This window comes from Tachypleus tridentatus, chromosome 10, assembly GCF_004210375.1.
Source record: "Tachypleus tridentatus isolate NWPU-2018 chromosome 10, ASM421037v1, whole genome shotgun sequence".
NCBI lineage: Eukaryota > Metazoa > Arthropoda > Merostomata > Xiphosura > Limulidae > Tachypleus > Tachypleus tridentatus.
In genome coordinates, this window is record NC_134834.1 from 63,898,551 (window position 1) to 63,923,768 (window position 25,218).

Sequence of the window (25,218 nt, forward strand, 5' to 3'; positions counted from 1 at the left end):
ACCTATAAAAATAGTACAGATGGAAAGGGAAGGCAAGAGATGAATACCTTTCCAAACATCATTCTTTTCCCACCAGTACTACTTTTATAAACTGATCCTCAAAGAATTTTTCCACAAGTGTCATGTTGAACAAGGCAGTTGTTACCCATTTCACCTTTATTCATTCATCCTGTCATTCATGTCGAGATTTGTTTTAATTATTCATGACATTAATGCTTGTTATTAAATTTGCAGAGATCAAATAGAAATTCTGGAAAATCATGAACATTATTATTTAAGATCAGCTTACCCCTGAAGAGCTTTCTCACCAAAAAAGTCTCCTCTATATAAAGTTCTAATGTATTTTTCTTCTTCTAACTCTGGAACCTTAATTGTCACTTTTACCTAAAGATAAATTTAGAAAAGAGGTTCATCCACAGCTAGCTAAAATGTCTTTAGTACTTTACATATACTGTCCTAGGAATAACTTCAAGTAAATAATAAATATGTACATTGAACTACAAACACCTGGCAGGTAACTAAGGAGATAATTTTACACGTAAGTTTGTACATGAACTCAAAATCCACACATCTATGAGATCTCAAGGTGTAAAAAGTCAGGAATAAGATAATGTATTACATATTCTGCAACTAAAATTAGCCAAGAAAAAAAAAAGGACCTTTAGTAGCCTATACTTTTAGCTTATTCTAATCCTGAAATAGTAGTCAAATGTTATAATTTAAACAGCACAGTGCCCCTGTGACAGAAATTTCACACAATCTGTATAAACAAACTAATTTATTACACTGTTAAATACTGAAATATATCAGTAATGAGGGACTAAGGCTAAAACCATGTTGTGTAATAAAGATGTGAGAATTTTTCAAGGTGAAACAATTATTTTTTTAATATATTTTATAAGAAATATAGCTCAAGAGTTACAGATTCCTGAATAAACTTGTAACATAGCACTAAAATAAGTACACCCACTACTTACATAATAAATCATATCCTATTTTTCTGTAATTCTAAAACAAAAACAAAATTAACCCTTTAACAACAGGTTATGGGTCAAAGACGTGTCATAGTGTTTGTTGACTTGAATTTAAAATTTTATTCAATTACTATTTTATCACATTTTTATCAAGAGAAACCAACTTGAAATAAAAATGTATCTCAGAACAGCTGGTATAGGTATTAACACTCTCAATGATAAGGAAGATGGCCTAGGAAGATTGAAACACTGTACTCTCCTTATCAATAAAAGTGTTAATACCCATACCAGCCATTCTAAGAAACACCTAAATACAGGTTTCAGTGAGTCATGTAGTATGTTGAATGCAACACTGTTTAACATTAGATGTTTGTGATGTCAAAAATACTAAGTCTACAGTTACATACAAATTAGAAATTTAAAATACCAATATTAACAAGCTAAAATACACAATAAGAATTTCATATCTTTTTATTTTGTTGAGATAAGGCTTATGTATCAAATCAAACAAAGTGGCCCCATTCACCTCTTTCCATTTTTTAAAATGGTCTTTCATATACACGTACTTCAATATATGGCACGAATAGCCAGTTAAAAGCTTAGAATATCCCTCTAGTGGTTTTATCAGCCATTTTAATCTGTGAAAAGGCTATCACCTTCTTTCAAACCAAGATTTGAAGAAGGTAGGTTACATCTTTAGTTTTCTCATAGTTTCGTTTTTTTAAAACATAAATACAACTTAGTTACTAAGCTTAGTACATTACAGTGCAATTCTATAGTATTAATATTGTTTTAAAAAAATTGTTCTGTTTGCTATCTTCCATATGCAAAAGTTTAAAAGGCTCAACAATTTATGTCCAGCAGCAATTGAGTTCAAAGGTCATAGCTAAAAGAGATAACTGTTTGCTTTACTTCTTTATTTATTGTTCTATATTTTAAGAAAAATAAGTTTAATAATTTACTTCTAAATAGTAATAACCTATGTCCATATATTATGTATAATAATTGAAATGTGACTGTATATTACAAAATATTGGTCTATTAAAACCCAGCCATGCCAGAGAAGACTAAAGGCCATTTTGATATCATAGGATACATAACACGTGCATGTGCACCTCATCAACACAAGTTATGTAGTGTTAGATAGGCATAACTGGAAGATAAATATAATAAAAAACAATAAATATATGTATGAATATATAGCATTATGACACTTAAGCTATTTAGAATAAACATTTGTATTTTTAGTTATAATATGTAGTCACTCTTGCAAAAAAACATAATTTATATTTATTTCCTTTTTCTTTAATGATGGTTACAAGGTTAGTCAAGTAACAGACCTTACATCGTTTGGGTATAGAAAATAACAAAATATAAAGTCTTAGACAAAACAAACATTTGAAATGTATGTAGGAGATTTTAGAGATTACACAAATAATATTTGAAATTTTTGTCATGAAGAATACTTTATTTTTGATCATAACATGAAATCACTTTGCATTCAAACTAGTAACGAAACAGACTCGATATTTTCACAAACAAATCTTTAGAAAAATACTTCATTAAAAAATGTGATTCTTTTGTGCACAAAAGAATTGTAATCTTTACTAAAAGTCCATCAAATTTTGTGAAAGTACGCATGCTTCATCAAAAGTTGTAGTGCAAATACTTAACATGTGCAAATGTGTAGATGAACTTGTGTATATTATACTAAGTCTACAGTAAAAGGGGTAAAAAAATTTATAGCATGAATTTATCTATGTAATAACAGATAGATTTTATACTTTTTTCAAATACAGTAAAAGTTATTAATATTAACCTTTCCTTTGCTGATAATAAAGAAAGTATCTCCATGTGCTCCTTGTCTTATGATATAATCTCCTTTACTGTAAGTTGTCTATGGAGAAAAAATAATGATAATAATTTTTGCATAAACAACTCTCACATTTTTGTATTCAATTATCAAACACATTTTCTTTTATTCTTTGCTTTTTTTTTCTAATTACAGCCAAAAAAGAGCTATATTAGTTTGTTATGAACTAAAATAAACAGTTGCTACAACCAGGATCAAACAAAAAAAACAATTTTTTTTAAACTTTGACAACCACAGTCATCCAGAACAAAACTTTCAAGCAACTGGAAACAAAACATTATCACTTACGAAAATACTAATAACTACACGTCTGGCCTGGACTTGATATTAACCTTAATGATTAAACAGAACAATTATCAATTTTCAGAACTATTTCAATAAACAAACAAATTAGAAAAAAGAATCAGTAAAAGAAAAACAAAACACTAATTCCAGAAATAAGCACAATATTTCATGTTTAAATAATTTCAATATAAATACCAACATCAAGTGACAATCAGCAATAATACATTTTAGCCATATCATGTGAATTAACTTACAGAAGCTCATGGCAGGGATTTTATTTTGCTGTTACATCAGACGATTTCATCTCATATGACTGCTTATTACCATCAATTTACATATTTCACAACACTAGTACCTGTATGCCACTGTTAGGAAAAGCTGGTGTCAGTTTCATAGTAATACACACATATTCAAAACTAATATGATCAGCTTGAAGGTGAGTTACAACTTTGATATAACAAAAAATTATCAGCTAAACAAAATGATGGAAGGAATAATAAATGGACAGCAAACAAAACCATAACAAAACAAAAACAGAATTCTCTATTTCACAAATTATAGAACTTTAAACAAAATATGTTTAGTAATTCTTATGCAAACATAAAGCAACCATGTAATACATAAATAGGATTACAAAAATGACACAAAAGCCAGAGCGTAACTTATAATTTTTTAAGCTCTTTTAAATAAATTTGAAAGCTGTATCACTTGCCTCTTCAAGCACATCAGCTATCTTTATGAGGGTTTCTTCATTTAATTTCCTAAAAGTTGGTACACTAAATTAAAAAAGAAATATCTTAATTACTTTTTAGAAGTGCTTAAATTAAAATTTCAGCTTAAGATTAAAATGAAAGTGATGAATATTTTGGATTAAAACACAAGATCTTCATTTCATACTTTAAAAAATACCACCTAGCTTAAAATGCAAAGTAATTACATTATGTTTTATGATTGCATAATTAAACTAACACATGTTTTTTACTTCATGTTAAAGATTATAATATTGTTTCTGATCTAATTTGGACACAAATTAAAGATTTAATTTCATTAATTACATCATTTTTAATATTTTCTAATGGCTTTGTATAATGGCTTCCCACACAAACAAAGGTATAAAAAAATAAAAACTCTTTCCCAAAGACCCAATATGACATTGTGACAATGTTTCTCATTCTTTTAAGATGTGGAAAATAACTATTTCTTTTTGCTGAAGATCAATTTCATACTGCTTCCTTATTTTTAAATTAGAATTAAGATATATTCAACTAGGAGTAAATTAAGAGAAGAAACTAACCTCAGAAATAGTTAATGAGAGAGAGGAAGGAAGAATCAAAACAGCGAGTTAAGGGTGTGAGAAACAAAACCTAAACCCAACAGTGTGTAATGTCCTGCTACTCTTATATGCCATAGATCATCAAGTGTCTGGACTCGTTAATACAAGATAATTACACATAGAATAGTTTTATTTTAAAAATAAAAAGTAATATATATTTTTAAGATTCTAAACATAAAATTGAATAGCTAAAAATAATTATTTGACACATTGTACATAAATCAAACTAGATTAAATATGATAATTAATATAATTTATTTCAACATGTTTTACATGACAGTTAGTCATCTGTCTTTTAAACGTTTCTACATTTCACATTTGTATTAATTGCTAGTTCAGCAATATATTACATTATTGCACAATAATATGAATCAAGTGGGTGATACTTCTAGTTATATAACTTAATCTGATTTAGCTGATTACTTGTAGCTACATTTTAACTTTTATGTTCCAATACACATCCTTCATGGATGACAGCTAATGCTTTAAGCTATAACATTGGTATAATTCTAGTTTATTGTATTTATCCAAAATTACCTGGGCATATACAAGTATAGTCAGCATAAATGTTTAGTATTTCCCATGTGCATAAACAGCCAGGTAGTCAAAATGGAAAGAAAGCACTCAACTACTATTAATAACTATGAAAATGTTTATGAACTTTTGAAGCAAAATTATTTTTATTTTTGATCTGGTAAGAGAGACTAGATGAAATAAATTTTCTAATTCCTGATACAGAAAAAAAAAAAAGACAGAGAGAGAGATAGCCAAATGAGCACTTGGTAAAAAAATACTTACAAGGTTACTGAATATTGTATGAAAATCATTAACATTCCATACAGTATGATGAAGTAGTTCACTAAGTTAATGATAGTTGTTAAATACAGCTGAAAGTATGACAATGTATATGTAATTTCCAGTCATTCTTTACAACTTAAATGTACTCATTCTGACAACAGATACTCCAGTTAATCTTTGGCTATTTCAAAGAACAACAATTTAACAAGATTAAGAAATCCTCGTTAATAAATTGTATTTAACAATGTCCCCCCATTGCATTTCATGTTTAACTTGAAAAAGGCAGTAGAAGTCCACTTTTTTTGCTTAAAACATCTTTGAAAAGTAAATTTTTGAAAAACTACCTTCATAAAACCAAAGAATTATATGGATGAATGGAAAAATTCAATAACTGTCTTGCAGCTTAATTTGACTAACAGCACTACTTTAAATTGAGTATGGTCCCACTTAAAGAGAGCATGATACAAACAGATCCAGTACAATATTATAACTGCATATAAGAGTTCTTATATTATGGAATTTTTGTCTACACAAAGGGTTTGTTTTGTTTTAAATTTCGTACAAAGCTACACAAGGGCTATCTGCACTAGCTGTCCCTAATTTAACAGTGATAGTCCAGAGGAAAGGCAGCTAATCATCACCACCCACTGCCAACTCTTGGGCTACTCTTTTACCAATGAATAGTGGGATTGACCGTCACATTATAAAGCCCCCACAGCTGAAAGGGCAAACATCTTTAGTGTAATGAAGATTCGAACCCATTACCCACGGATTACTAGTTGAGTGCCTTAACCACCTGGCCTTGCTGGGCCCCCATACAAAGGGACCACAGCAAATTTAAAACATATATGCAACCAATTTACAAGTACCGTATTTTCCGGTTAATAAGCCGAATCGCCGAATAAGCCGAGGCCAATTTTCAGCTCTGAAAATGAGGGTTTTTGCTTATTACCGCTCAATAAGCCGAAGCCATTTTTAAGAAGTGACAAGTTTCTTCAAAATGATTTCTTAGTCTCGTTTCAGCATCAGCATGCATGTTGTGTGTGATCATTGGCGTTCTGTAGTAAAGCAGAACGTGTTGTATTGAGACAGAGATGGAATCAATATGTCATTCGTTATTGGCTCCACTCACTGTAATTAGGTAACCAATGAAATTCCAGAAACAATGTTTCACTGTAGTCTTAACGTGCTTTGCTGATGGGACAAAATTACCGCCTATGGTAATTTTCAAAAGAAAAACATTTCCTAAGAAGAAGAAATTTCGAAAGGAGTGATCGGCCAATAAGCCGACCCCAAAATCAGGTCCAAAATTTAGGGTCAGAAATTTGGCTTATTAGGCGGAAAATGCGGTAAGTCAATCTATGTGCACAATGCTGCATCAAAAATTAGAAAAAAAAATTATTTGAAAATAACTAAGAAAAGATAAGTTATTTGTTTTCTATGGAGGGTTAAAAATTCAGTATTATTACTTATCCAACTTTTGAACAAAAATGAATTGAATTTATTTTCAAAAATGGAAAGAAAATCAAATATATTTAGTTAACAAGACTAATATGAACATAAACCTATACAAATAACATATTTTAAATGACTCAAACAGTTTTTACCTGAATAACAAAATTTATTAAAATTTTTCTATTTTCTCATTTCAATTCATGAATTTTCATAATTTTTTTATTTATTCTGAATCTATGTAATTTTTGCATAACACACGATAAAAAAATTGTCGACTTCATTCTTGTGACTTTGTTTCTTTCTTATTATTTAAAAATGCTACTTATTCTGCCCATGGAAACAAGACAACATGACTACAAATTGTGCAAGAATGCTGACAGCCAGTGTCCTCCAATAGTAGGCCAGATGATATCCTGAGGTATAAACCTCTCCTATGTTTAAGTGAAAATGAAAAGCCATGTGAGTAGCACTAGTTGCTATGAATAAATCTGATATTTCCTGCTGAGTAACAATGTTAGATTTAAGCATTCATGCACAGGATCTTAAGAAAGTTGATTGGTGGGTAGACATTTTGAAAGAAGAAAGCCAGTGGATTATTTCACAAGTTCAGTGAAGGCAGGTACACACACTTTGTTTTTGCCTTTGATTTAAATGAAGATTGATTTCATTTTATGTTACTCATTATGCCTAGTCTGTTCAATTCTTTGCTTAAAGTTGTTAGTTAAGTTCAGTATTAGAGTATAATATATACTGCCAATCCTTTTGTTATAAATCTATTCTACTTAACATGTGACATAATCACTTTAATCTAAGAATCCCATGAATAATACAAAGAAATAAAAACTTTAACAGTTGGTAGAGTTCATTGTTTAAGACAATTTTTGGGGCTTAATGTTTTCATCAAATTTATCTAGTAGACATACCTTTTTAAGAAGTCTGTGTGTTCAGCCTGTCTCACTAAACCTGTCCTCATCATTATAGTTTGGAAACATTGTCTTTCTATTGCCCATAGCCTACAGTCATTAACAGCTATATAATATGAAAAAAATTTTTAAAAATTTCTTTAATGTGATAACCATATCCAACAGATCACTCAAGAAGTAAAGTTAATGAAATGCACTTTACATGCTAAATAATCAATTCATTATGTTTTGATTCATTAAGGGAATATTCATGCATTAAGATAAACCAGTCACATTCATTAAGTCTAAAATATCTTAACTATTTTATCATTTATTTTTGAACTCTGGGAAAATATTATAGGAATGCACCTGTATAATAATAACTGTACATGACATTTTGATAGCAAAAGACTACTTTCACTGAAGAAAGTCTGTTGTTAAAGAAGCTCTTGCATTCACCTGTTAATATGTACAAGTCATCCTGCAACTTTTTACTGAAAATGTAAAAAAAAATATTAAATCTAAAGTTATCAGAATCACAGCTAATATAAAGTTTTAGTGAACACAATTCATGTTAACCTTTTCAACTGCTAATATAAAATAATCTAAATAAGGAATGAAATATTACTAGTTAATTATATTTAACATTACACATTTTACCTTAAAATGGTTGGTTTATAAGTAGATAACATTTGTAATAGCACTTTCAACTTTAATAATACATGAGAAGTTTCTAATACATATCCAAAACAGAGAATACAATAATTCCTTTAAAGGTTCAATTGCTAACTCATAACACTGTTTTAAAAATTGACCCACAATAAAAAATATAATGTAAAATGTTTCAAAACTCGATATTTATATTAATGCTTTCCACCACAAAATTAACCTTATGTTTTGTTTGATTTCTAAAATAAATTGCTATATTCAACCTTTCAACATAATTTCAAATAAATTTAGCATTAGATCTCTCCTTCAATCAGAGACTCCTGAGAAGTAGGAATTAATATTTAAAAAAAATCCAGGATTTATTCAATTTTAGTAAAAATATTACAAGATGTAGCACACAATGAAATATGAAAATAGCACTGTACAATTGAGGCAAATTCAGGTATCAAGTTCAAATATACTTAAAAACAGAACAAGTTCAGTGAAAGGTGACCATCCATTATATCCAGAAAGCAGGTACACACACATTATTTTTGCCCTTGATTTAAATGAAGATTGATTTCATTTTATATTACTCATTATGCCTATTCTTCAGACAATGAAGAAAGGTCATATTATTTGATTTGAACATTGAAAAGAAAAACAGAGATAATTTTCTAAATGATGGTTGCTATGGGTATTAAAAAAAATTTAATTAATATAAAGTACAGAACAATGTTTTGACCTTAGGTCATCTTCAGGTTAACAAAGAGAGTTTGCGATGGATGTTACCAGGCACATATCTTAGGGATGAGAGTGTAAATGGGTACAAAAGTATAGGGGGCATTGTAGTTAGATATTAGGTTATTAATTAATATAGGTATAAAGGTGTTGTGTCCCTTTATGTTGGTTTAATTTTGGTTTGAATTATTGTATAAGTAGGGCTTCTTGATTTTGCATTTGTTTATATTTGTTTTCCTACTTAGTATCTAAGTTAACTCCATACACCCCAACATTAAGTTCACATGTGAACAGGAAAAAAACTAACCAAATAGAATTTCTTAACTTCAAGATCAAAAGAACCAATAAACAGTTCAAAACAGAAATCCACAGAAAAATCACCCCTACTGGACTATACATTTTCTGAAACTCAGCACATGAAACAACACAAAAACACAACATATTAAGAAACCAAATAAACACAGCCACAAAACTATGCTCAATCAATCAAATTAATGATGAAATCAACAAAATAAAACAACAATTCATCAACACCAACAAATTTCCTACAAAAACCATTGAACACAAAAATTATATGCAAACACCTAGATCAACAGCAAACAATAATAACTTCCAAGAAACAATGAACTACAAAACCTTACACTGCTGCATACCATATATTCCTGATATCAGCAAAAAATATCCAACATTAGGAAAAAACATATAATGAAGCACAACCTTTCATTAAACACCAAATTTATTCAAAATCCAGGTACAAAACTAAATTCATCCCATGTAAAAACTACACTGACAAACACAACACCAACATTATTTATAAAATACAATGCAACAATTGCCACTACTTCTACATTGGAGAAATAAGCAGAAAAATGGAAGCCAGATTCAAAGAATAAAAAAAAAAAACACTTTCACACATTTTTGAACAGTGCAAGTCAAATAAACACATTATAACCATAAAACACACCCAGACACTAAATAGGGAAACAAATATAAACAAAGAAGCCCTACTTATACAACTGAAACCAAAATTAAACCAATATAAAGGAACCCCTTTATACCTATAATAATTAATAACCTAACAACTAACTACAATGTCCTCTACAATTCAGTACCCATTTACACTCCTATCCTATTAGACATATGCCCAATAATGGTCAGTTGCAAACTCTTTTTATTAACCTAAAGACAACCTAAGAAAGTCAAAATGTTGTTCTGTACTATATTTTAATTAAGGTTTTAATATCCATATCATCTATCTTGAGACTACATTTTTACTTCAAGTGGGTTTTTCATCATCACAAATTACTCCAAAACTGTGTCTCTTTCATTGTTCATAACTCCCAAGTAAAATATGTTATCATTATACATACTGCATTTTTGTATAAAGTATGTTCCAGATTTTCCAACAATGTATGAAACACTTCCAAGTTTCTTTCTTTGCCACCAGGGCCTGGGAAAGAAGCCCTGAGCCCAAATGCCTTCCTGATTCTGGACCCCTCATTTTCTCTAACTCCCCCATCAATCATTTATATTATTTTTCCTCTTGCAAGATTTACCAAAATGCAGCATATAAACATTACTTTTTTTAATTTGATATTAGGAGGGCTTTTCGGTATGGTACCACATGCAACTTCCCCTGTCCTGGGCCCTGTTTGCTACCCAAAAACACCACTCTGTCTGGGAGAGATTGTGTTAAAAATACCTGCAATAATTTGCATTAATATACACTAATGTTTACAAACTTAAACATTTTATTGTGATAATTTAATGGCAGAAGCAAAGTCACTAAGTAATTTGTTGATGTTATTCTCTTCTACTGTTGTTTGTATCAGTACTTTCAACCATTAGTTTATTGTGCAGTATATTTTCAAAAATAGCTAGCAGTAGGATCAGATACTGACGTATTCTATCTCTGCTAATATCGATATTTTATACCAAAAGCCAATTCCACAGTATAAATGAAAGAAACAGTGTGATCAAATATTAGCTGTTTTTTTTTTCTATTTCCTCTCTGAAAGAAATAAATACTTTCAGCTGTAACTTAACTGTATTATATTAATTGACAAATCAATGTAATTAAATACCCTTTGGTTTATTTTTTCCTACCCTTGTTGGTTTCAGTATTTTCAGAAATAAGATAATTGCATTTTTCCTTTACCTTTAACTGTTGCAGTTCGTGTACAATTGTACAAGATGGCTAGTTCACCAAAAACCTTCCCAGGCCCTAAAGAACAGAGGAACTTTCCTTCTTTTGTAACTTCCACTTTACCCTCTGAAAAAAAACAACAACTTAAACAATTAGTTAGTTAAAAATCAATTAGTATAAATAATTTTTGTATTTGTTTTTTTCACCAACCTCATGTCATTTCAAAAAAAGATAAGAATGTATACTGAAACTGCTGACAGTACACTAAAAACAAATAACTGTTAATAATATTAACACTAAAATGCAGGGTGTTCTGAAAGTCACTGTGCAGTTTTGAAAGCAGAAATAACAGCATTCATTCAGTCTATTTCAAGCCAACAACTGATAGCAGTGTTTAGAAACAAAATAAAAAGATCCAGGCCTGTATTGATACCAACGGGGTCACTTTCAACATTGTTTATAATTGTCATTCATATTTACCTCCTGTATTCTATATTGAAACATGTTTGTTAATAAATATATAAGTGCACAGTGACTTTCCAAACACCCTGTATTTCAAGCTTCTAAATTTTTCTTGTTAAACTCTCTCAGTTAAAAACCAATTATACAAGACTGCAAATACCAAATTGCTTGGTAAAAGAAAGTGAGAATGTTGCAAGTTCATTAACTTTAATATTGTAATACAATGAAAAGATACTTTAATGACCATAAAATATGTAACTTACAAGTGGTATACTGTTGTACTAATAACAATGCATTTTTACGTTGCAGATTATGGAAAAAAAGATATGAGTTTTAATGGTATATTCACATTATTGGACACTTTGCTTTTTTTTAATTTTACCACTTTTATATAAAGAAAAAACTTTTAATACTTTATTACTAAATTGTAAATCATTCTAAATTTGTTTAGTTCTCTGTACTTTTAAACCAATATTGTTTTAGTAAAATTCAGTTATAAACATTTTATAAAGAAGTTCTAACCTTCCATGACAAAGACAACTGATCCAACTTCTCCCTCCTTGATGATGAGGCTATCTTGAGCATACTCTACAGGATACATACAGTCTGTAATCTCTTTGATCTGTACTGGCTCTAGGTTTTTCATGAAATCGTTATCCAGAATAGCATTTTTGATCAGTTCCTTAGATCTGATGAAACAAAATTCATTTAAATAATAAATGATATGGTTAGTTTTACATATAAAAAATGGAGAAAGTGAAAATGTCTCAACATATATTCTCACAGATTTTTCTCCTTCAACATCTTTCAGTTTTGAGGCATTTCTGGGCACCTTAAAGAATTTACTGACTTCATACTGCAAAAAGCAGCAACATAAGTACATAAGAAGCAAGGTCAACAAATGCAACACTATCTACGTCCACCTAGAAAAATAACCTAATTAAATATCTACCTACAAAACCAAGCAGAAGTTGTTGATACAGCATTGAAGCTACAGTGCATATGCTTCCTGAAGTCAATATTATCTAGATACTTTAAAAGTTACTTGTAATTTTTACTAAAATTTCCAGTATAAAAATATTCCACAAAACCGATGTAAGCCCAGAACAAGTAAGCAAACCAAACTTGCAAGAAGGGTTGTGAGAATTGTTAACAAAATTAAAAAAAAACACAAAAACTAAACAAAATAAAAAGAAAATGACCCCAATTTCCAAAATCATTTTCCAAACAATTCCCAAACTGTAACAAGTTCGTTTATTGTATTCATTTCCTCATGTTTAACTATTTCTATTTATTTATTTTTTGCATTTCGTTTATTTTTCTTGAACATGGCAGATTTCATTTGTATGTTTAGATCGTTTATAATCATTCAATTTGATCTCCTGCACCTGTAGTTTCCTTATGAATGATTATTTAAACAAATATTAGTTCCACCACGAGTTCTTCGTTTCTGTCTGTGCACGTTTCACTCAAGCGTGTGTTTAACTACCAGTTAGTAAACAATCTGTTCTAGCTAGGATGGTTTACTGTTAAAGAAATGTGACGTCATTGTAAAACATTAGCTGATATTGGGCTTCGTTAGCACAAAACACTTTTTAAAAAAAAAAAAGAAAAGGTAACTCCTTGGCAAAACGTCAAAAAATTGTAAGTATCAATATACTAATGTTATTCCTTCGCTTTATGTTTCCGTGAGTCATTCTTTGTATTTAAAGTTTGTAAATATATGTACACCTTCCATAAGTAGTGACAATTAAAACAACACATGATATCTAGCTAAGACCAATTACGTAACGAAATCTATGTACATGCAGTATATATTATTTCAACAATGTAACCAATATAACATTATTAAAAAAAAAGTGTCCGCAATCGGTTAAACACTTCTATTTGTTTGTTTTTTTGAATTTCGCACAAAGCTACTCGAGGGCTATCTGTGCTAGCCGTCCCTAATTTAGCAGTGTAAGACTAGAGGGAAGACAGTTAGTCATCACCACCCACCACCAACTCTTGGGCTACTCTTTTACCAACGAATAGTGGGATTGACAGTTACATTATAACGCCCCTACGGCTGGGAGGGCGAGCATGTTTGGCGCGACGCGGGCGCGAACCCGCGACCCTCGGATTACGAGTCGCACGCCTTACGCGCTAGGCCATGCCAGGCCTAAACACTTCTATAACAAAAGTTTTATTACTATTAACAACGTTTCGGGCAAAAGCCCTTCGTCAGGTAGCTTAAACAGTGTCACAGAAAAAAAAAAAAAGAGTGAAAATTGTCAACTTTTAATTTTCAACGACTTTATCTAACTAACATGGAAAAACAGGCACATTACAATCTTGGAACTTGCTATATACCGTAAATGACTGATATATATATTGATGTTCGCGTTAATCGCGAACTTTCTTGTAATTTTGTGCACTACTGACAAAACAAACTCATGAAAGAAACTAAGCTGAAGAGAATTATTTTTATCACTACCTCATCCACATAAAATGTGTTTTATGTTTCAGAACTTCGTGAAAAGGTTACACAAGAGCACCATGAGTCCCTAATTTTGTTTGTTGTAAACAAAAAGCTACAAAATGGGCTACCTATGCTTTGCCAAATTCGGATATCGAAACTCGAGTTTTAGTGTTATAACCCTCACTCTTACTGTTGAAGAACCAGGATGGAAGTACTTTAAACTGAGAAGTTAGAGGGAAGAAGCCCCGCGGACAGCATGTGAGCCATAGAGGAGCACCCACTTATTTATTGGTGGGTGTAGTTTTGGAAAATATTACACTTCACTTTGATCGCAATAAAAAAAAATTGGATGACAATGCAATTTTATGAAACATACACACAACACGAATTAACACATTATAGCTCTTTCTGGTTTGGTTCGTTTTAAATTTCGCACAAAGCTACACGAGGGCTATCTGCGCTAGCCGTCCCTAATTTAGCAGTGTAACACTAGAGGGAAGACAGCTAGTTATCACCACCCACCGCTAACTCTTGGGCTACTCTTTTACCAACGAATAGTGGGATTGACAGTTACATTATAACGTCCCCACGGCTGAAAATGCGAGTATGTTTGGTGTGACGGAGATTCGAACCCGCGAACCTCAAATTACGAGTCGATTGCCTTAACCACCTGGTCATGCCAGGCCTGAAAATATGGGTAACCAAAACTGAAGATCAGTGTGTGTGCGTGTGTGTATATAAACACGTGCACACCCACACAACATACCGAATCTCACAACCTAGGTAATTTTGAATAAAAACAAAAGCTAAATGGATTTTCCGTACCTACGAGCCAGAATTTTTGTTATTTGTAATTTTCTTCGAGTGCATATTTTCATGCGACACAGAATTGAATAAAAAATTAAATTATTGAACTCTCAGGTTAAAAAAGAAGATTCCTGTTCGATTAGTGACGTAGAGATTTTTACTGAGCAACTAAAGCAATTTTTCATCCGATTCCCGTTCGCTTACGATCGTATGTTTATGCACGTAAATTTCCCCGTCCATTGAAGTACTTTTCGAAAAATTTCTTCCTGCTTGCACAATATACATGTAACGATCGTCATCAAAAAACGTGTGTGAATCAGAATAGTGCACTAATGTGAGGTTGTTTTCGTCTGCGTTAACGCAATACGCAACAAAAGCATATTTAAACATGGTAATTCCTGAAACGAAAATGAAACTGATGATGAGCTGAGTTATCCAGTGAAAACTAAGTAAAAGTTGTTTCCCAAAATGTGTTTAAAATGTCATCTAATGGTTAAAAGAACCGAATGCTGCACTTGGCCATAATGATATCTTTGACGAAAATTATCAGTCTGTAATGTTGAAATGGATAGGCCTCTCCGTTAGCATTTCAAACCTGTATTTTTTTTTTCAGAAGCTTAACCTTTAAAACTCAAACTGAAAGAACATATGATAGTGTACAATAACCTTTTGTGTGTGTGTGTTTCGTGTGCTTCAGCCTGTAAGAAATGTATATTTACAGAAACATAACTTTTTCTTTTTACATAAAATACAATAAAATTAACTTCTTAATTGTACTTATCATATGTGTGCCCTGACGAAGATAGTCATTGTGACTTGTGACCATGGGCGTAGTACAGCCGGAGGTGAAGAACTGAGTCCTGACACTTCAAAACTTATATATAAATTGCTCAGTTTACACCCTAAATTAATTTTCTTTCGCAACGAAACTCTTTAGTGTAAGAGACATAAGAGTCATGTCTCTTATGTGATCCATCGTCTCCGCCGGCAAAACTCTCTAAGATCATTCAACAAACACCGTCACTCTCATCCGAGACCTGATGTCAGAGCTTTAAAACGGTGAAATGGGTTTTATCCTACATCATGTGGTTATTAAGACACACGAATATTGTATTAAAACATTTAATAAAATACATTTTACAATTAGATTGTATGTTTTAAAAAGGCTTATTATTTAGATAACATAAAACAAAAGTCGTGTTTCCAATTATTCGTGTTTGCAGGACAGGAGGTGCACAAAGCATTATAAAAATTAAAGTTGATTACACTGTGGTTCAATTAAGAAACACAGTAAATTAACAATGTATACGTCTTTAGAATTTGTTTTAATGTTTGTTTTTGAATTTCGCGAAAAGCTACTCGAGAGCTATCTGTGATAGCCGTCCCTAATTTAGCAGTGTAAGACTGGATGGAAGGCCTCCAACGAATAGTGGGATTGACCGTCATATTATAACGCTCTCGCAGCTGAAAGGGGGAGCACGTTTGGTACGACGGGGATTCGAACCCGCGACCTTCAGACTTCGGTCGAACGCCGGGCCTGTTTTTATGTTCGCGATATCTATATGATATCTCTTGATTTTGTGTTGTTTTTTTTACTTAATATAAAGGAAGTTGAGTTGCGTGTTTTCTGTCTGTAATACCTCCATACTCAATTTAGGACTAATATAAATGGTCTCAAATAATTAGTTATGCATATATTTTATTTATTTAAAACAGAAATTAGGTTTTGAATATGACATTTTTACCTTGTTGGTGATTTTACATGTTTTTAAATTTTGGCAGGATTCCGATATTATGACTTAGCACTACACTAATGCCAGTAACACATGAATATTCTCAGTTAAAAGATAAGGAAAATTAGTCTCAATTGTAATTTAAGTAAGTGGTATGAAATAACTGATTGTTTGACTACATATTTGGTTCTATAGGTCCTAATCGGTTATAATAAAGCACACCCACAAAAAGAGTAAAAGTAGCTTGTCTCAGGAGTAATAATCTAGCAACTTTCTACCTTCTATACCTCAGAATGTGGATATCCAAACTTCCATATATTTTTAGTACATATACTTTACTGCACTATTACTACGTGTATCAAAGTTCAAATAATCCATTATGAAATAACTGAGAGATAACATCTCCAATTTTGATATATTTTCTTTCAATTTTTAATTCGCACCAAAATTACAGAAACTTTACTTAATAGAAAAACATACTTAAATTTTATGGACTTAAAATTTGGTACAGCGATAGATCTTTTTAACCTTCAATTAGGAGTCTCACTTGGTGTAAATACGAGTCACTTCTACAAAGTTACACAATAATAACAGCTCCAATTCATGTAAATTTTTACGCGCGTCTACGCAAAAAGCCACATGAGCTATCGGCCTAACATTTTTACTACAGCTTTATCTAAGAGTAAAACTGGACTATTTGTTGTTTTCTGCCATTCATGTTAAAGATGGCTTATCTAGAGGAGTTTTGCGTGGCAGATTAGAGTAGCAGTTTCTAGTTCATGTTTTCAAAAGAATCATACGACTGCACAACGATTATTGATTACTCATTGCCAACTTTTCAGCATACATTTAATGAAATTATCATAAATGAAGAGCGTTTACCGCCAAATGAAATTAGCTTAAGCAATTTGCAGTTAGCATAACTAATGATGCTTGATACGGCTATACCGATTGCATGGGGATTATGACAAGAAACCCTTAATCTAGATTCAACATGGTCACTACAAAGGAAAATATTAACACTGTTGTAGGGAGAAAAATTACTACTATATACTTTATTAATAAATCATTTATTCATTAGTCAGCTAAACCGCGTATTTTGTTTTATCAATATATGTCAACTTTAGTGAGCATTCTCATCAAATAATTGAAATAGAAACCCTTATAACCCGAGCGCTTTCGAAAGGTGGACCATTCTTCTTCAGAGGAAATCTGAGAATCTACAAATTGTCCCTGAAGAATAAAGGTCCACCTTTTGAAAACGCTCTGGTTATAAAGTTTCTATTTCAGTTTTATCAAGACCTCTTGGACCTACATGTTTTTAGCACATTATGAATATTCATCAAATTTATAAAGATGACGTGATTTGTTAGTCAAGAAATGGATCAACCAGCTCACGTTTCACGAAGTTACAGACAGAATCAATAATATCTACGAACTGTTTCGTTAAAATTTTGTCTAAGTGTAAATTAAAACAACTGATTCGTGAGTACCACAAAGGTAACAACTGTTTAATTTCAACGGAGATAAAATAAATAATTGTTTTTCGTCCAAGGCCAGTTATTTACAAGATAATAGAAATTAACGCTGTAACGAATGGTAGGTTTTGATCTTCGAAGGTTCAGAACGCATTGCCAAACGAAGGTTCGAACCAACTGTAGTACTAATTTGTACATAAAACTCATATTTTACAGGCAGTATATATAAATGAAAAAAGTACTTTAAAATGTTATACATAATAGTAAGTAGGGCATTATATTAAAAAATTCACGTTGTTTATGCACACGTATTTAATGTTACGTGGCATATAAATTTATTTACGTTCAGAACTTTGCACTGCAAGAAAACCTTACTTCGGTCAATTAAAAGAACTGCAGCTGACTTAACCAAACATATCTTTACTTAACAGTCACACTATAAAGCAGGTTTACAAACACAATCTTTTTAAAATAAAGTTATTAACCGCTTACACATACCCGTCGAGAAGTTTTGTCACGAATACAAGAAGTCCATCAAGGGATATTACACAAAGATAAAGAAAACGTGAAAGTATTACCCGAGAGTTTTCTTTGAACTTTATACAAGTTTCATGGTTATTGTAATTTAGAAGTATAATTGTGGGTTAAACATCTGTATAAAAAGCCAATAACATGTGATTTTATCATGATAGTGAATCCAGCCTTGTTTCAAAGTCATTACGCCAGTTCTTCCGAGAGATGCATGCAAATGAAAACGGAAAGAATTTCAGGTATATTGACTTCTGTAGTTTTGGAGTTGCTCAAACAAGCTCTTGAAAGTCATCGTCGTTAGCGGATTGATAGACTTTGGAAAACATGTAAAAAGGGAGAAAGACATAGACAATTATACGGATAATCACAGAACGCCATCATTAGTGACACAAGAGACTAAGTGATGAGAAAGACGTATCACCCTTGTGTCGTTACCACAAATGGTTAACGCATCTTGGAAATTTTAAACTGTTTTATCTTGTAATAAAAAGCTCACTGATGTCACACTAGGACTTTTTAAGAAAAACTAAAATAAAATGTTGAAAATTCACTTATTAATAATATGCAATTTGTACTTTTAATTGCTGGTTATACGGAAAATAACCTTTTCTATAAAAGTTCTTTTATTAGCACAACTATAAAACTGGCTATCTGAGCTCCTTCCATCGCGGGAAATCGAACCACTGATTTTAGCGTGAAAATCAGTAAACTTTCCTCTGACCTACCGTGGATCTTTTATAAATAAAAAGTATTGATTTCATTCTTTTCGAAACAATTTCTTTTAATTTAAACAAAGTTCCATTTGGATTGTTTCAATTATCAGTACGGCTGCACTACGTTCATATTATAAAAACTATACATCTTGCGTATTTTATATACATATATTTTTCACGATTTTTTCAAAGCGAGCGTAACTTCTTTTCAAATTTGAAAAATAGTTTGAACAGCAATAATCAGTGGTACTCTGTTTTGTTTTATCGTAATAACATTGTTATGTTTTATATGTATTCCATATATATTTAAGTTGTTTAAAGTTCTTGATAAGAAACGGAACAGCATAACACGAATGGGATGTGTAACCAAGAAGACGGACCTATCAAAGACGACCGCGTACATTGCAAAACTCTTGTTTGACAAGTCCCCGTCTTGGTGGAATTCTGCCATGTTACATGTGAATTACGGGTAGTTTGTGAATTGGACGATTTATTGAAAACTAACAAGAAAATTACAGCTACAAGAAAAAGCAAAATGCTCAAAATGACAAAATGAAGCAAACTTCAATTAACTTAAACTCAAATGAGCAGAAGTAAAAACAACAACAAAAGTAAGTGTTATATATATATATATACCCCCCGCTAGTACAGCGGTATGTCTCCGGATCTACAACGCTAAAATCAGGGGTTCAATTCCCCTCGGTGGGCTGAGCAGATAGCCCTTTGTGGCTTTGCTATACAAAAAGCACACACACAAACACATATATATACACACGCATTTCCCTTGTGTGATTAGTCACCACGAGGAAATACAAGCATGATCATATAAGAAACGACGGTTATAAAAATACTGACTGGTATAAGTGAAAAATACGACACTGCTTTTTGTCGGTTTTTTTTTTTTTTACTTTTACAGGAGATATCGTCATGCTAGTATATTTATCAAACTTTTCCTGAAGCTGCTAGTAAGTCATATAAAGTAACAAGGTCAGAGGTATACACATGAAATAATTAAAATCTAGAAAGCCTACGTTCTTTTTAAAACAATAAGGATTAAACAATTACTATAACCTACAGAGATTATGCTTATTCACATTTTAAGTGTTGAGCTATTTCTATTGTAAAAACTACAAAAAGTCTATTATTATGTTTTCTATACGAATATAACGTATTTGTAAGATTTAAGTGGAAAGCTACTTGTCTTTCTTGCTTCTATTTATAATAAATTACCGATTTCCCTTCATTGTTGAACACTAGAAATTTGGACAATTACTATAATATTTTCCATTATACTTACAATGCATTTTTAGGAGTTTTCTTCAAGGGAACATTATAGCTTGCATTGGTTGGTTCTGCCGAAATCGCTAGACGTTTACTTCGAGTACCGTCTGGTATTTGCTTCTCAGCTGTCACGATTCTTCCATTCAGCCCGTCAATGTTATTTTCTTCTCCATTATGCACATTTTTATTTGAGGGTCCAGCCTCACAGGCATGTCTGATGCATTCACTAAGTTGTTGAGTTAAAGGTTTCATCATAACACGAAATTTCTCCAATTCCTGTTTCAAGTCCTGAATGATGGCTTCTTTTCTGCGTAGCTCTGCTTCTAGTTCATCAATCAAAGTGTCCCTTTGTTGTAGCTCTTCACAGACTTCCTGAAGCGCCAGACGAAGTTCACTGACTGTAGTCATTATAGTTATTACCTTTATGTGCCAGTTAATAAAACATTAAAGAACTTTATCCGCTTTAATACCAATCTCGTATTTATATTTCCATAACTTCTAAACCATGACGACCAGTTCAAGTTTCAAACTGATGCACAAACAACTTCTAAACCATGACGGCCAGTTCAAATTTCAAATGATGCACAAACAACTTCTAAACCATAACGGCCAGTTCAAGTTTCAAACTAATGCACAAACAACTTCTAAACCATGATGGCCAGTTCAAGTTTCAAACTGATGCACAATCAACTTCTAAACACTTATTTTTCTTTTATGTACACAACAGTTAAGAGCACCATCACCTTAACAATAATCGATTACGATGTAAATAGTTGCGGACCACAATAACTGAGAATAGACGAAACTTCTGAGCTCCAATTCAGTTTTGTTAGCGCATAGGATCAAAGTAAGTACACTGATTATAATAATGATCGTGGTAAAAAGATAATACTAAAGAATAAGCTTCACTCTTCTTTCTTCAAAATATTCTCTGGTATTATTTCACGAGACGATCAATAATCCCTTGTACACAGAAAGTAAAGGTCAAGCAAGACGTTTGAAGAAAATACCGGAAAACTGAGTGCAAAGACAAGAACCGGTGTTCAAACCGCGAAATGACCAAAACAAACAGCATTCACACTAGTATAAGTGCGTGTATTTTTAAAGTCATCCTTTAATATCAACAGCTTAAAAGTCTTGAACTATGCCTTCTACTATGGACTATGGTTCGTTTAGTTTGATGTGGCCTATGTGGTGACAACTGTCAAGATAAACTGTACACTTGTTTATGTTCTTTAGGTATAACGTCCCATGAAGAAATAACTAATCACCCACATTAAAGCTCTAATCTGCAGTTTCCACATATATAAAAAGACATACTATCTGGTTATTACATAAAATATTTAACATTGTTTTACAGAAGAAAACCTACGTAACTGGTCGAAAGTCTTACATTTTTTTTTATATACATACGCTGAATATTAATAGCACCCTAGCTGAAAAATTGACGCTACTGCTTATATAACACTGACTGAAGCCGCACGTATGGTCTAAAATAACTTTCTTCATCGATTACGGGTTCGTACCCCAAGAGAACTAATTAAAATTACTAAATGTAGCCGCGAAACTTTAAAGCTTCAACTCAGTGGTGTTCGACTGTCAACTTTACAGAACACGTATACCGCCAAGACTGCTTCAATTGCGATCGCATTCTGATTTCACTGTATCATTGATGGCAGACCTTCGTTGAAGGAGTTTACTTCCTTGTATGGTTCTTGGGTACCGTATGTACATCCGACTGCGGAAAATCTAATTCCCAGAATCGATCATTCGAAGCATATATAAAAACATCTGGACTATAATGTTGAAGTACATAATGGCTTCCTAACTGGCTTATCTTGGTCTGCGATCACAAGCTGCCTTTCTTGTTGTGTCAATAGGTTAACATGGATATTTTTGCTGATTTAATAACCCGCCACAGGGAAACACTTTGTTAACTTAAAAACCTGATTCTCCTTACTTAAAAGATCAAAGGTTGATGGAGAAAAATTAGACACACATGTAAAAATTTCAATGGTCTGAACAGAGATTTATAAGAATACAAGCTGTGAATACTCTTCATATTGTCGATACGCTATAATTAAAACAAAGGAGGGCCAACAACAACAAGTGTTTAGGGCTAAGCTTCCATACCATTTAGTTCAACACAGAATCAAGTTTTTAAACCTTGACAGTCGAACGCAATGTGGAAGTACTAAATTAACGATAAGTGCTCTCATGGCGGGCGCTCGAGCATTTAGAGACGCATCAATTCCCCATACTTTCACCGTCTCACTCACTAATAACACGAGAACAAACGAGTTAAGCCTTCTTCGTATTTGTTTTACTGGAAAATTTTGTCGCAATACATAAATTCTTTTCATCGATATCTACAAAATTAGAACTCCTCACTCACTTAGTATCTCCACCATCCGGACTGAACAAGCAAGTACACCATTCATTCTTCATTTGTGTAGCTCGTCGATCTATTTTTACTTCTGGGCGTTTTCCTCCTTTTCCGCAGCTGAGCCAAGATCACGTGACTTGAATGTGCATACTATATAGGGGTACTAATTACGGGGGCTGATTACTTCCTTATCTTTAAGTATTATCCTCAGTTTTTTGTATATTGCTTTTTTATGATACAATTATATTTTGTCTAGTTCTTTTTTAAATGATAAATTACGCATGCGCATAACTTAGTCATATAAACAGTAACTTTGTGTTCGTACCCAATAAAGAGCTATGACGATCCAAGCTTTATTGAGCTTTGGGATGCACGTTTAGAATAGCCGACCTTATGGTCGGAATGATGGATATAGCTATCCAATGAACACAGTTGATAAAGACGAGCAAGAGGGTGGGGATATCCTGGGTGACTTGACAGAGTGTACAGGTAGAAGTTGTAAGCCCGATTATGAAACGCCTAATTAACCCACTTCTAGTGAGTTATTAGTAGCTACTAAAATAAATCAAGGTGAAGAAAAGTCACGACAAGAAAGATTAGTTCAGAAAAGTTGGTTTAAACAGTTTACACAACTTGAGAGCAGACAAACGTTATTTTGCTTTTACTGTTGAAAGCAATAACAACAAAAACTAATGGCATTCAGCGAAAAAACAAATGTTGCATTTCCAAAAGCAGGTTTCTGTATCTGGAGGAAGGTGTATAAACGACCCACAGTGTACGAATCTCTGTGTTCTCATTCTGAAGTCTGTATGGAGCTAAACTTTGTTTCAATGTTAGACGAGGCTCAAGTAGAAACAACAGTTTGTAATACAATGAATATCAGCGACCATCAATGATACATCAAAGATAGGCTTGATAATAGTAAAGGAAATCTGATGCAATCACTTAAAGTTACATTTTAAAAATGATTATCAATTGCAGGTATGGTTATCAGAGAGTAAATATCTTCATCCAGTTATTGTTTTGAACCCATCTAAGCGTATGAAAATGAACACTGATCACTTCATGTATGAACTTCTTTCAGATATTAAATCAGTTCCTGGTTTACTGTTTTATATATGGATGTTTATTCTTTATGAACTAAAGGTACTGGCGTTAAGTTCAAAGAACAAATGTCTATTTTCACGAGATGTGTAGGTGAATAGTATGAAATTAAAGAGGAACTAGTTGGTTAAATCCAAGTGAAAAAAACTTACTCTTAGAAACTGGCAAATGGTTTAAAGGGCGGAATTACACAATGCATAATACTACTTAATCGGTGTAAAAGCCAAGCACGTCATACATGTGCGTTCAAATCTCAGCAGCAAACAGAAATGCACGTGGGCTGTCACGCAAATTGTTTTAATTAATCTATGACTTCATGATGATGCTCGAAACTGTTGGTCATGTCTGAGGTGCTTTCGATTTAATAATAGTTTCTCCAACCAATGAAATATTTAAAAATACCTAATCTCTTTGAAACTCTGTACATCACTAATATATCTTAAGACAAATACTTTCGGGTCACTCTGTCCGAAAAGGTGTATGTTGAATCTGACACAATTGGGGCAGAATTAGCCAATTCTAGTACACTATATGCAATACTAGAAATCAATTAAAGCTAAGAATTTTGTGATACACTTTGGAAAGTTACGCACTTTCTGTGGTCTCAAGCCGCCTTCTTGAAATCATCGTGCACATTGCAAGGCAAAGATACAAACTCAAGAAGTAAAAGAAGCTGTTGAACTAGCTGACCATTATCTCAGAAGGCAGAGAACAGATTCTTTTTATTATGGGTTTTACGTGGATGTTCGAACCAATTCTTGTAATTTAACTGGTGTTCTAGTGTTACCAATAGAAGGTCCCTAGAAGAGAAATTGATGGACCTGAATACAGTGAAATGAAAAGGCTAAAGATGACTTTGAAGTTTAGAATGTAATTTCTAAAGAAATCGCAAGATGGTCTGTTCAAAAGGATTTTGCCACCATTGTGGACATCGATAGGATAACATTAGCAGCTGGAATTGAGCAGGAGTTAACAATGCCTGAAATTATCCAAACCATGTACAAAATAGATATAAAAACACTAATATCAAGCCAAAAGGTAACTTAACAGAAAAAACCAGTAAAGAACAAAAACATTAATAATGTCCATGTAGTGTGCGGTTAATGA

At 32.2% G+C, this 25,218-nt stretch overlaps 1 protein-coding gene across 2 annotated transcripts in view; it reads right to left on the reverse strand.

Moving 5' to 3' along the window:
• The window catches only part of LOC143229446 (cGMP-dependent protein kinase, isozyme 2 forms cD4/T1/T3A/T3B-like), a 78,336-nt gene that overhangs the window by 16,020 nt on the left and 37,098 nt on the right, over positions 1-25,218 (reverse strand). Inside the window, exons 1-7 of one of the 2 annotated variants that reach the window (XM_076461783.1) lie at positions 20,638-23,259; positions 12,140-12,306; positions 11,168-11,281; positions 7,642-7,747; positions 3,845-3,908; positions 2,794-2,871; positions 290-384 (exon numbers count right to left, since the gene is read on the reverse strand). In XM_076461783.1, coding sequence (XP_076317898.1) covers positions 290-384; positions 2,794-2,871; positions 3,845-3,908; positions 7,642-7,747; positions 11,168-11,281; positions 12,140-12,306; positions 20,638-21,029 — 1,016 coding nt within the window. In that variant the 5' untranslated portion in view covers positions 21,030-23,259. Of the gene's footprint in view, positions 1-289; positions 385-2,793; positions 2,872-3,844; positions 3,909-7,641; positions 7,748-11,167; positions 11,282-12,139; positions 12,307-20,637; positions 23,260-25,218 lie in introns of those variants that run through there. The other variant, XM_076461784.1, reaches the window with a different exon arrangement.